The sequence below is a fragment of the Denticeps clupeoides genome, chromosome 2 (assembly GCF_900700375.1).
Source record: "Denticeps clupeoides chromosome 2, fDenClu1.1, whole genome shotgun sequence".
Classification (NCBI taxonomy): Eukaryota; Metazoa; Chordata; class Actinopteri; order Clupeiformes; family Denticipitidae; genus Denticeps; species Denticeps clupeoides.
In genome coordinates this window covers 8,370,367-8,384,001 of record NC_041708.1, presented here as the reverse complement: position 1 = coordinate 8,384,001, position 13,635 = coordinate 8,370,367, and the positions used below count along the sequence as shown (strand labels likewise).

Sequence of the window (13,635 nt, the reverse complement as noted above, 5' to 3'; positions counted from 1 at the left end):
AGTACCCATGGTGCCTGGACCGTTCTCCGGAGCAGCAGGTACATGCCAGCACTTCCTAACATATGTGGTGTGTACTTTGCTACTCTTCACTCCCTCTGAGATGCGGACGAGGCAGCTTTGGCAACCCTCCCTGCTGCCAAAGAGACAGACAAGATGGAGAGACTGAGGGCGTCCGAGCCAGGTATTAAATCCTGCCCCACCACCACACCCAGCACCAGCCAAGATCTTGTGCAGGAAGACTAAGCACTGGCGGGCAGTGAGAGGGTCACACCTCCCGTGATTCTGGCTGTGCATCCTGAGGAGGTCCTGGAGAGCCCAGAGAGGGAACCAGACGACCCTCTTTTTTATCTGTGTCTTGTGTCCGTCTGTCGCATATGGACAGCAGCTGCGACATTCTTTGTGGACCAATTTACGTATGTGCATAGTTTTTCAGTTCTGGCAATCGTCACAGGTCCGTTTATGTAGTTTCGCAGTTTTTGGCCCTCATGCCTGGTTTTGTTTCCCTTTATTGTGAATAAACGTGTCCCAGTATGTCCCGCCTCTCCGTCAGTTTAGTAATTTATTGTTTATTGAAAACAAAAAAAAGAGCACATTTTTCACCATGTTCATATGAGTGGGCGTGCGAGTGTTTACGTGTGTTTACAAGCACCTTGTGGTGGGTCTGAGTCCATGCCCTTCGGCCAATGTTGTTAAAAATAAGCAGTTAAGGAACGTGCGTAATGAAGAAATGTACCCTGATGTTTTGTGCGATCAACCTTAATCTTTATTTCCAGTTAAAGTACATAATGCACAGTGTACTCCAGATAAATGGTTGTAGTCTAAGCACATCATCTGCCCCCTTTGGAGCCCTAGATCCCTACCCGGCTGTTACAGCCCTGCAGTCCTGGGTGTGAGGCTGGTCTCTAAATATGGTGGTTTTACCTGGCATCTCTCTGTACTTACACAGAGGTGAGCCATGCCATAATTCTTGTGTCTATTATGCGCATCACTGGCCTAGTCCAGTATGGTGGTCGGTCAACATTCAGCCGCAGTAGCGTGTAAGTGGCATATCTGTGCTCTCAGTCACTGTTCCTTTGCAGGATTTGATCCAGAAGTTTCTGCACAGATCAAAAAAGAAAAAAAACACAAACATCTTTGTAACTCCAGGTCAAAAGTATTCTAAAATTATGTTAAATATAATATAAGATACAACATTACAATTCATGAAATTGTCTCATCTAAACATGTTAACACATTTATGTACCCTTCCCTTTGTGTGCCATTAACCCCCCACCCCACCTCCTCTGGCATGTGCAGGAGTGTTGGAGAGGCTAACGACAGCAGACTGAAGAGTCTGCAGCTGAGATTTCAGAGTGGGTATTGATACTTTTCCCATCAAAACAGTTGCTGAAACAGTATCGACCTTAATCAGAAAAGCTGGCCGGGATTTTCCCTCCACTTGGGAAAGTTTCCCAAGCAACAAGGGATAAAGGTGGTAATTTTATCAACTCAGCTCTCATCAGTGTGAGGAGACTTGCCTGCTTGTGGACAAAGGATTGCAGTGGCATGCTTTGCCCAAGAATTTCGAAAGGACATGGTTTGAACTATTTTTTTTCCACTGAAAGGCCACCTCACACTCAGAGTGAACTGAACATTGAACTGAAACATGTAATAAGGAGATCCTGTGTGTCATGTGGTTCGATTTGAAGAGTACGTTTTCATCTGTATTTTAAAGGAACAAAAAATGTCAGTACAACTAAGAAAGGTTCTATAAATTTTTATAGTAGCGGGTGTTTCCACCATGTGCCACAATGACAGCTTGACAGCGACGTCTCATGCTCCTCACTAGCTTCATGATGTTGTTCTGAGGCAATGCCTTCCACTCTTCCACAAGTGCTACGCGCGGTTCTGCCAGGTCACGTCGGGGTGGGGTACGATCATTCAGTCTCTGCTTCAACTGGTCCCAGATGTGCTCCATTGGGTTCGGGTCAGGGGACATTGATGGGCATACCATATGAGGCACTCCAACTCCCTGAAGTCGAGCTGTGACACGATGTAGTGGAGCATTATCATCCATGAACAGAAAGTTGGGGGTGTGCTGGCGGAATTGGGGGGTGATGATGGGTTCTATGATGTCTCTGAGGTAAGAACGTGCAGTGACTGAGCCATGTAAAATAACCAAATCTGTTTTGCGCTGACTGGTGATGTCTGCCCAGACTGTTGCACCTCCTCCACCAAAGCAAACCCTGGGGACCATGTTGACCTCAGCGTATTGCTCACCTCACCTTCTCCAGCAACGGACCTGTGACGATTGCCAGAACTGAAAAACTATGCACATACGTAAATTGGTCCACAAAGAATGTCGCACCTTTCTGTGAAAGGTGTCCTGACACCAGACAGTAGACCACTGCTGCAGTGTCCAGGTCACATGGTCTTGTGCCCACAGCAAACGTTCACGGCGGTGTCTTGGTGTCAGCGGAGTCACCTGCAATGGTCGTCTGGCATTCAAGCCAAAGTGGTGGAGTCATTTGCAAATGGTTTGTCTGGAAACCCTAGTACCCCTCGCATCTCGTAAATGGGCCTGCAGGGGCGTAAATGGGGTTTCATGGTCCCGGCGAGGGACCAGAACGTGAGCACGTGTGGGAAGAAACGAGAAACCCTTGTGCAGTGGGACGCAAGGAGGCAGGTAAGTTTCCTCCTGTTTACTATGCGAACGAGAGCCAGCGTGAGCCGCAACACCACACAGATGTTGTTGTTCACGTTTTAGGTTGAATTTGGGACGGGGCAGGATGAGAGGGGAGGAGATGAACAGGAGAGGTGGTTTCAGGTTGAGTAGGAGCCAAGTCTAGTTGACGGATGTTGAATTTGGGACGGGGCAGGATGAGAGGGGAGGAGATGAACAGGAGAGGTGGTTTCAGGTTGAGTAGGAGCCAAGTCTAGTTGACGGATGTCAATCAATGACTGAGCTGCTGGCAGTGGCCATCTTGCAAATTTATAGGAGTCACGTTACCTATTTGCATAGGTCCTTAGGTACTGGCCATTATTATGGTCTGTCACTCATGGGGCTCCACTCCTGGGTCTGTCATGAACTCTGCCAGTAGTTCTGTGTCTTAATACAAGTCTGCTGATGACACTTTGAGATACACCAAGTTCATGAGCAACTTCTGACTGCCTGCCACCGTCCCGAAGGCACGCCATGACCAGGTGACGCTGCTCTTCCGTTAAGGATATTAGTTAAAAGTCTTCCAGTCAATTGACTATCTTGTGGGTTTTATAGATAGAAAAGCCAAATGGCTGCTCTCTGGGACTTCTAGTGTTAAGTGACGTTGTGTGTTCATGGCTGTTTGAATGATGAACTTGGAATGACTTACTGACAATACCAGCTTTTTATACACACAGAATATTGAAATTAATGCCACATTGAGAAAGTTTGCCTCCTGGTATTGGCTCCAATATGAGGCACACCAGTACACAATGAGACCATTACATGCTTAAATTAAATATAAAGCAAAATCTGTGGTGTAGCTCACAGATAAAATCTTTAACCCAGTATTGCCCTCTGCTGGCTGGAGCTAAAATGGCAGCCATCTCTGTGGGTACAGGTGTCAAAAGCAAAATAAGTCATTTTAAAATAAGATAATATATCATTTTCTGATGTCCAAATTCAGGCGGCATTAAAAATTGGTTAAGTGATTGATTTATGAGGAAGCATTTTTGGAAGCTTTGACGTATTGCTTTAGGTTCTCTGTACATTTCTCTCAGTTTCACCTTTTTGAAAATTTCAGCTCTGAGTCTGTTAGTCTCTGAAATCACTCTCTTCTTCTCCTCCTCCTTCTTTCTGGTGACCTCTGGCAACTGGTTGTAGATCCTGCAAAATAAAAGAGAGACAAAAGGGCAGGACATCAGACAAGGGACAGGTGGTGTGTGTATGTGTATGTGTGTGTATGTGTTTCCATGGTATATGTGTGTGGTCCTACCTTTTGGACCTCATCTGCATTTCTTTTCCAGAGATAGTCCTCTCTCTGGGTTTATAAAGGTTGTCTGTAAATCACATGCACACATTACATACATTGAGAAATATATTATACCTGTGTTTCCATATTCCATTGACAATGGAAACTAATAAGAGAAGCCATCACAGGTATAGTGACACTGCTGGCAGGTCACAGTGCCATGTTTAAGTACCACCATGTGATTCAGCGGCTTGTGGTGTCTCTCCATGTGACTTCTCTCATTTAGCAGTTTTCCATATGCTGATATCTATACATAGTTTGAAAACTCAACTTCTGTATTTATTACCACTTAAGGGATGGGGTCTGGTGCAGTTTCGCCTCTGTGTCATTACATCCCCTAATTTGAGGAGATCCATTTGAAAGGCCTGCCGCTCCCTGACCCTCTCCTGCAGCCGCCTCAGTCGGCTTTGTGAGCGCATTATGAATTCAGGCCGGAAAAGCTCCAGAGCATCCTGCACAGACACAAATATATATTAATTGCAGTATATAAATTACAATGCAACACATAATCAGAAAATAAGTAGAAAATACAAACCTGGAGGCTTATATCTTTAGTACTACTTAGTGGAGTTTGACCATTTGTGCTCAGTATCAAGACTGTTTGCTTTCTCAACCCAGAGTCCAACTCTGCAATTTGGCATATAGAAGAAATTGTGTTTTAAGATGTTGGCCCATTTGCAGGAGATGGATTAGAAAGTTCAGCTTCACACCTGTTCTGTGTAACTCTGTAGTTGAATGGAGCTCATGTCCTCCCTGCTGTTCAGCTGATCTGAGCTGGGTGGAGGTGGTTGGGTTACTGAACACATAGGAATACACACTTCTGATGGCTACAGTACAAGGGGTTGAGAAAGAGAGTTTGAATGTTAGGAAAATGTCTTTTACACACACACACATAATCACCACCCACCATTCAAACCAGTCAACTAGGGCTGCAACTAACGATTATTTTAATAATCGATTAATCTGTCGATTTTTTTATTAATCGTAGAATCGGATTTAAAAAAAAAAAAAAGAAAAGCATTCATTTCCAACCCTTTATTCAAAAACAGAACCAAAATCTTTAGAAAGTGCACAAACATGTTGCTCCTTGTAACATTCGTGCCACCTCTGCCACGCCCCCAGCGGTCTACCTCTCCCATGTATTAGTGTGTGTTCTTCTGGGGCTCACTAGCACCCTGATTATTCCCACCTGTTCTTCATCACAGGTAAGTGGTGGTATTCACGGGTTTTTAGCGGGGTAATGGCTTCTGATCGGTGATTGGTTAGTTTAGCGGTAATGGGTCTGTCCACTCCTCTTTATAACCAGCCGGTCCCTTTAGTCCTGCGTTCGGTCTCCCTCACACAAACAGAGTTTGTTGCTGCACTGCATGCTGTCCTTAATGGCAATTGACAGTGAACCCCACAGAAGGACTGGAACTCAACTCTCCCCTCTAGGCTCAATACAGCTCAGCCACGCCGGTTCGAAGCTGGGGCAAGACAAGGGCGATCTTTGGCTCTTGCCAAGGAACTCGTGGAAGATCCCACAACCCGGCTTCTAGAGGAGAGGTGTGGCACTTCACGCAAGGACATTTCAGTTCTTTCATTTTGTTTTTTGAGTTCAAATAAAATACACATTGTTATTTCTTCAACCTGCGTCCTCCATTTTTCACCTGAGCTAGAGGGGAACGTGACACTCCTTGAGCTGTTATAATTAAAATAAAAAAGGACTAACACACATACACATGTATGCTTTACACCTGCCAAATATAGCCTTTTTTTTTTTTTTTTTTTTTTTTTAAATAAAGTGGCACCTCAGCTGCCAGAACGATAAATAATTTATAAAAAAATAAAGAACAATACAAATCAGAAAATTTAACAGGATTTGTTTGAATGTCAGAACTTGTTCTCTACACTACACTGCAGATGCACACACTCACAAACTGACACACACACTGCAAAAAATGCTTTTCTAACTTAGTAGTTTTGTCCTGATTTCAGTCCAAATCTCAAAAAAATCTTAAATCAAGATACATTTACTAGACACATGAAATAGCATAATAAATGATGTCTTGTTTTCTGATAAAATATCTCAAAATTAAGTGATTGTTTAAAACAAGCAAAATTATCTGCCAATGGGGTAAGAAAACTAATCTTAATGAGATATAATCTGAAACAGAAGTTTTAAGCATCACTTAATTTTCTCATGCCATTTTTCTTGTCTAGTAATCTTGATTGAAGATTTTTTAGATATTTGGACTGGAAACGAGACAAAATTACTGGGTAAGAAAAGCTTTTTTTGCAATGTAGCTATACATGACAACAGATAGAAAAAAGAATGGTCCAAAAAAGGCTAGTGAATAAAAACATGTCTTTAGTCTTTTAATGCAAAGTAACTATAGCACCCCTGCTTTACTACTGTTATTAACGCGCTAACGCTAACTTGTCATGCTTGTCAAGCTGGATGACGGGTAAACATTTACATTTACAGCATTTATCAGACGCCCTTATCCAGAGCGACTTACAATCAGTAGTTACAGGGACAGTCCCCCTGGAGCAACTTAGGCTTAAGTGTCTTGCTCAGGGACACAATAGGCGAGTCGTCCACGCGGAGATGCAGAGAACAGTCCGAACGCTGTTTCATCCCCCTCCACACCTGTAGGTGGCGCTGTAAGTCCCCGTCTAGTTCTCCTCCGCGGCGAGTTAAACTCCCGCACCAGGGACATTACGTTCCTCACTTCAAAACGGAACAAAAGTAGGATTCTGTAGCGACTTACCCTGCTGCTGAACCTCCTTCTTCCTCATCATCAAACACTCCAACATGTTTGCGTTTCAGGTGCTGGATCATTGCCGTGGTGCTCCCGTGCCGTGCCGTGTCGCTTTTGCATATTTTCTCACTGATTTCTCTGCCTCTGCCATGTATCTGTCCTCTACCTCCGCTTTTTTTTTTTCTTTTTGCTCCGCGCTGTCTATGAGGTGGCAAACTCTGCTAGCATCTGTGCGCGAGAGAGACCGAGTGTGTTCACTCCGCTCCGCGCTCACAGTTTTTTTTTTTTTTTTTTTTATAAAAAAAACGTCTCAGCGTCGTGCGACATAACGAATCGGTTAGGAAATTCGACGCGAACTCTTTTAGTAATCGATTTTTATCGATTCAATTGATTCGTTGTTGCAGCCCTACAGTCAACAGATCTAATTAACTCAGGAATCTGACTATGAACCAGTGTGTGTTATGACTGTGTATACTGGAGATTTGCACTCTTAGAAAACATGGTTCTTTTGTTTAATTGTCTTACAAAATAATATGCATTTGTTATACATTTCTTGCAAGCCAATGATCTGAATGTGTGTTCATAAAGTACTCTTGCCTGTTTTTGCGCCTGATCTTTGTCGTGTTCTCATCAGCTCTGAACAGGACTGACAGTGTGTTCTAAACGAATCCTGCTGGCGTTTCTCTGCTGCCTGACTCTTCCCCATGTTGCTGGTGTCACTGCTCTTCTGTAACCTTTTATCTTTGCTTGTCAGCTCTGCTGCACCAGAAAGGTCCCACTCGCTGTGCCATCTCCATGGTGACGTGGATGAGCACGGCCTTTGGAGGCGCAGGGACAGCGTGGTGGTGTGTGTGGCCTCTGCGCCCACACACACAATGAGGGGTTTGGGCAGGTAGAACAGGGAACTGGCAGTGGCCGCAGGCAGCTGCAGGTGGGCGCAGGAAAAGAAAATGTGTCTTGTTGGACTGTGTGGCGGTGTGTGTGCAACCATTTCTACACATATTGATGGGGACAACTGTGCAGGTTTGTGGTTGTTGTACACTGTGGCATGTTCGGGTGAAGACAAAACTGTGCTAAACTCTCTCTTCTGTGGCTGTGCTGCACATTTAAAACTCTCTGTTTTAATGGTTTGTCTGTGCTGTGGCTTGTTATTTTTTGTGATTCCTCTGTGCTGTGACTGTGTTCTGTCTTTACAATTCTCTGTTTGGGGGGTTTCTCCATGTTGTGGCTGTGCTGGGCTTTTAAAACTCTCTGTCTGAATGGTTTGTCTGTGTTGTGGCTTGTTATTATGAATGTCTGTTTTTGTGATTCCTCTGTACTGTGGCTGTGTTCTGTCTTTACAATTCTCTGTTTGGGGGGTTTCTCTGTGTTGTGGCTGTGCTGGGCTTTTATAACTGTTGATTTCTCTGTTTTGTGTGTGTGTTGTAGGTTTTAAACTCTTTGTTCTCTGACCGAATGTTTCTCTGCTTAAATGTGATTGGTACTTAGAACCATCTGTTTGAATAATTTTTTTATGCTGTGTCGGTGCTCTTCTCTCACTGAAGTCTTTGTGAGTGATTTCCCTGTGCTGCATTTGCATTCCACTACATTTGTCCTGAGGTGAGTCTGTGCTGTGGCTGTGAAGTGTTGCTGTGTTTGTCTCTCTGCTCCTTCGATGATGCAGCACTTCTGTGTGGTGTTGCTGTTTCGGCACTGTGCAGTCCCTATGTTGTAGAGTTGATGTTGTGAAGCTGTGGGCTTTGGGGAGTCCCTCTGACATTGTGAGTGAGGCCAGGCTGTGAGGAGTATGTTTGAGTAGCTGCTGTGTTCGGCAACTGGGAGAAGGGGAATGGGCTGCCAGTCGAGCCCAACTTGAGGCACAACATTCCGGGCAGCGTGGAGGGGAAGGCAGCCGCCTTGACGTAACAGTGATACAGGAAAGGAAGGGTCCAGGAATACTCTCAGACCGTCTTAGGGAAGGGACAACATCACCACTGCCTTTCCTCACATCTCCACCTCTGGTCTGCCATCCTTCACTCCTTTCACCACCAGTTCCTGACGCCCACAGAGAGGGACGGGGAAGGAATTGCCGTTCGGCTGCCTTGAAGAAAAGAGGAAAAGAAAGTACAACCAGAAATTTCAAACTGAATATCACATTAGACTGCTAACTTAGGGAGAGATTGCATCACTTATTTTGTTTTAACATTACATGTGATATTAGCTCAAGTTAAAACAATGTCTCTGTACACTACCAGTCAAAAGTTTGGACACATACTCTGTGACGTTTATGGAGACTAAGATGGAGTTAATTTGGGAGATTCCAATGCAAGAAACACATTTATTATTTTTGTAGCAGGAGAGGGTCAAGTATATAAAAACAGGCATCAAACAGTTGCCTCTCATTACTTTCATGCCTGCTTTTGTCATAATCAAAAGCCGTTTCAAGAAATGCTCAGTAACATGAGCGAATGATCATTTTTTTCTGTGTATTGTATGTTCAGAGTCCCACTACATGCAGTTAGTCAGACTTTATAAAGAAGCCAGTCTTCTGGGAGAAGTTTTTCAAATACCTCCTAGCATTTAAAGAATCAACTATTGTCCTTGGTGAACTGGTAGCTCAAGTTTGTTATATTTTCACTTCATTTACCTATCTACTCTTAATTGTTCTATAATCACAATATCTGTGAACTGATGAGGTCTATTTACTCAGCTAAATTTGCTATCTTATGTAGACAAAATGTTACATAAAATGTAACTTCAGATAATTTCAGAAAATTACAGATGTTAACAACCTCCTTTCCCCCCCAATTGTACAAATAACACTTTTAATACATTTCTTTATTCTTATGGTCCTTTGCTGTGAGAACATACTTATCATGATCATCCAAAAAAAATCAGCCAGAAAATCAAGTATGGTTATCTGGAACATTCACAGAATTGTCCTTGCCTGGTTCATCAACACGCTCTTTCAAAAGAAGCCCAGTTACTTTTTTCAGGGTATGAGCTCAGAGAAGGATAGACAGAAGGGTTATTTTTATGTGCAGGCTTAATCTCATTTTGGAGGCAGGACAATGTCACTGAGTCCTTTGTTTTAGCAGAAAACACTGCAGTGACACACTGCATTCACTACTGTCACACGGGAACTTCACACAGTGTAGTGTGCAATTTATAAATGCCATTCCGTGTTATAGAAAATGTATATAAATCGCTGGCCACATTATTAGAAACAGCTACCCTGTAGGATCACCCTGTGTGTGTTACATAGAGACTTCCACCCATTTTGTTCATTGATGGATAAGATGGAGGGTGCAGGGTAAACTGTGTAGAGCAGCAGATGGGCTACAGCCAGTAACCCTACACCTTTAAAAGTGAGCTCTGAGGTTTTTGTACCAAATAAAGTGGCAGGTGGCTTATAACTGAATGAAGTTTATGAATTTTTAAAAAGTTCCTACCTGTGTGATGTTGGGTGAAGACTGACTTGAGGTTGTCCAGTGGTTTAAAGCCATGGTGCGGCACACGTCTCTGTCAGTACAGCATCTGTGGACGAAGTTCGAAGTACTACACTTTTAAAGCCTATTGAAATCTGTTAATAGATCCATTCATCATAGTTATAGCTTACCCACAGTGACAAAGACTGTAGTGCGAGGTGAAGTCCATAAATCTCATTGATGTCAAGGTTCTTCAGAAGAGCTCAAGACAGTCCAACTCGTCTCTGCTGTTTCTGCATAAATAATGAAATTAGGGTTAACCCAGCAGCATAGCGCATGCCAGAAAAAAAGGAAAAACACTTTCCTAGCAACGTTTTGTTCTTTTGGTTGATTACTAAATTCATTATAAAAAAATACTTTCTGCTTGATCAGTCATAGTCATGTTGAGCAGGGAGGTGCTGTTTGAACACAGGAGGTGCCGTCTGAACACACCGCACGTCTCTACTAGATGCTCCCGGACCGCTTGGGGACCAATACCACATGGTGATGCCGTCTGGGCACTTGCAGGCCCTGCCACATCACATTCCTGCCTGGCTACATTCCTTCCTTCGTGTCTCTGCTGGAGGTACGGCGGTGTCGCAGGACTCCTCCCAGCTCAGCCCCTTTGCATCAGGCCCATCCCAGCTGGACCCTCCTGCAGTCCTGGGGACACTGTGGCACTCAGCCCCCCTGGAGGCTGACCCAGGCCCATGCCAGGCCCGCCCTCCACACCGGCTACGATGTGGGATGCGAACTCTGCGCCATCCTCCTACGCCTTTTTTCCGCTGACTGCAGCTTCTGCAGCAATCATGCATTCATTGTTAATGAATGCATTATTTTTTCATTGGGTCATGCTATCACTGCAGGAAGGGTTATTACTTGGACCTTTTCCTGCTTATTATGGAAATATGTGGTGTTTTGTAATATCTTAATGTGGGGGAACAGTATGTGTGTTTACAGTACTACATCATCATCATTTTTCTCTTTTGTGTCTTCAAAACCTGCCCTATCGTTCCAGTCGAAAGTCAAAATTTACTTTATGAACATATCAAATGTCCTTCTCCAGAGTAGCTTCCACTTACGAATGATGGAGGCCACTCTGCTCATTGGGACCTTCAAAGCAGCAGAAATTGTTCTGTAACCTTCAACAGATTTGTGCCTTCAGACAATCCTGTCTCCGAGGTCTATAGACAATTCCTTTGACTTCATTCTTGATTTGCGCTGACACGAACTGTCAACTGTTGGACCTTATATATACAGATGTGTGGCTTTCCAAATCATGTCCTATTGTTTTTTCCACAGGTGGACTTCACTAAGCTGCAGAAACATCTCAAGCATGATCAGGGAAAACAGAAGGCACTGTAAGTCTCAGGGGAGGCATTAGTAGGGGTGCCCTCATCCTCCACCATGATTCAAACAATGGGTTTAATGTACTTAAGATGTTTAAAACCCATCGTTTTAAACAGACTATTAAATACTTTCAAATGAGGTTCAAGTGCAGCATTGCCTAATACACTCCTTCTATAGAGGGACCTAATTTGTTCAGTTTATAATACTGTCTGAAAAAATCACTCATTGAGTACAAAAAATGGTAATATGTACAAAAAAGTATGTATATATTACCATTTTTTGTACTCAATGGGTGATTTTTTCAGACAGTATTATAAACTGAACAATATGCCATAATTTAACACTCAATGAACAACAATGTAAATATGCCATGTACTTGCAGCATTTATAGTGTGATCAAATGTTTTTTTAAATGTCTTTTAAAACAATCGTTTCAACAGAATCACAATTCAGAAAGTGCCATGTTTGAGTGATCCAAAAAACATGAAAAACATGAGATCAGAAGAGAGCCAGTGAAACATCTCAGTTTTTTTTCAGCAAAACATTTATGGTTGTAAGAAGGATTTCATAAGTGTGACTTTGACGTGTGTTCATATAAAAGACAGAAAAAACTTCTGTCTGACAGCAGGGATTATGTCAGGCTGCTTTAATCTCAATTTCTGTGAGTTAAAAAGTTCAGAGAAATTCCTGAACAGCTCCTTCAAAGCTCATTAGTACATTACACCCTTGCCTTCTACATGCAACACATGCTCATAACCACATTCATTCAGATCCATTTAGCTTTGTTTAACTTCTATTCACTAATAACAGGTTCAGTCTTCATGCAGGAATGAAGAGTTCAACATGAAAATCACGAACACAGTGGTAGTAGTTTGTGTTGGATTTTACACCTGCAACTCACAAAATACAACCATCAAAATTCTTATTGTATACATTACAACTTTTATGACCTAAGAGAGACTGTGTGGCTTTGCTGCACATTTTCTGTCTCCAAGGACTAGCTTGTTTGTTTAACTATGTTTGCATGGGTTGAACATGGGTAATTATCAACTCTTACTTGTTAATAATTTCAATTCTTTCTTCACGCAAGTGCATCTTGTTAGGGACCGAGCACCAAAGGTAAAGAGCCCTATTGTTTCTGCAAGGATAATTAATTATTATTATTATTATTTTTCCTTCTCGCACACTTTGCTATTTTTCTGGCTCTTCCTATTCACAGAAACACATATTTTTTGCCCCACACATCCCAAATTTATGTGAAGAGTAAAGGGTAAACAGAAGTACATATTGTGTAAGTGTAGTATGGAGGTGTTTTACCTGAGCAGGTATAAGGTCACGTCTTGTTTTTCCAGTGGTGCAGTTTAGGATAGTGATCAAATCCAGGCCCTAGATTCAGGTTGTGCTGTGGCTCAAAAAAGAAAGTGTGTCTTCTCACAGACGCTCTCCAACTTCAGTCTGTGGCTCAGTGCTGATGATCTCAGAAGGCTCTCTCAAGGGCCTTGCAGGGGCTCTGTACTGGCTCTGTAATGTGCTTGCTCTTCCCCTGTCCCTGTTCTGGGGAGCGGCGGAGACTCAGGTGACTGCACAGAGGGTGTCGGATTCCGATGATCTCCATGGCAATGCTCACTTATTAATGAGTAAGTGGAGAGAGACAAACGTTCCCTCAAGAAAAAAAGAAAGAAAGTGGGAAAGACAAAAATGTGGTCTTGCCTATCCAGAGGAAGAAAATTAAACATATTTACTTTTCATGACAGACAACCACAAAACTAATTACTTTATTCTATTCAGAGAAATAAGCTAGATTTCTCATTGTACAGTACAGGCCAAAAGTTTGGACACACCTTCTCTTTCAATGGGTTTTCTTTATTTTCATGACCATTGGTAATGTAAGATGGGACGTCGCAGGGCCATGACGTTTCTACACCTTTGTTTTGTGAGGAGGTTCAACACCTCTGTTTTCCATATCTTTGTCAAATGGCAAGAAGTGTGAAATGCCAGCCATGGGTTTTTGCGATACCCCGCCCTGCCTTTGTCTACCCCAGACAGGACACCGGGGGCGGGACAAGACTGAAACAACAAATTCTGATTGGTCTGTGACAACTT

General features: G+C 43.0%; 1 protein-coding gene across 3 annotated transcripts; it reads right to left on the bottom strand.

Annotated features, from left to right (window-relative positions):
* Positions 1-803: 803 nt before the first annotated feature.
* Positions 804-13,084, bottom strand: LOC114782611 (uncharacterized). Of its 3 annotated transcripts, XM_028968502.1 has the most exons (11): positions 12,850-13,084; positions 10,335-10,436; positions 10,168-10,252; positions 8,719-8,816; positions 7,334-7,661; positions 4,703-4,819; positions 4,528-4,619; positions 4,279-4,444; positions 3,957-4,020; positions 3,748-3,847; positions 804-1,097 (listed from the first exon to the last, which is right to left on the bottom strand). In XM_028968502.1, exons 4-11 carry the CDS (start codon positions 8,743-8,745, stop codon positions 1,059-1,061), a joined length of 933 nt encoding a protein of 310 aa, XP_028824335.1. In that variant the 5' UTR covers positions 8,746-8,816; positions 10,168-10,252; positions 10,335-10,436; positions 12,850-13,084; the 3' UTR covers positions 804-1,058. The 3 variants fall into 3 exon arrangements, with proteins under 3 accessions (XP_028824335.1, XP_028824320.1, XP_028824327.1); XM_028968487.1 differs by having other exon boundaries at positions 7,334-8,816; XM_028968494.1 differs by having other exon boundaries at positions 7,334-8,816; positions 10,339-10,436.
* Positions 13,085-13,635: the final 551 nt, after the last annotated feature.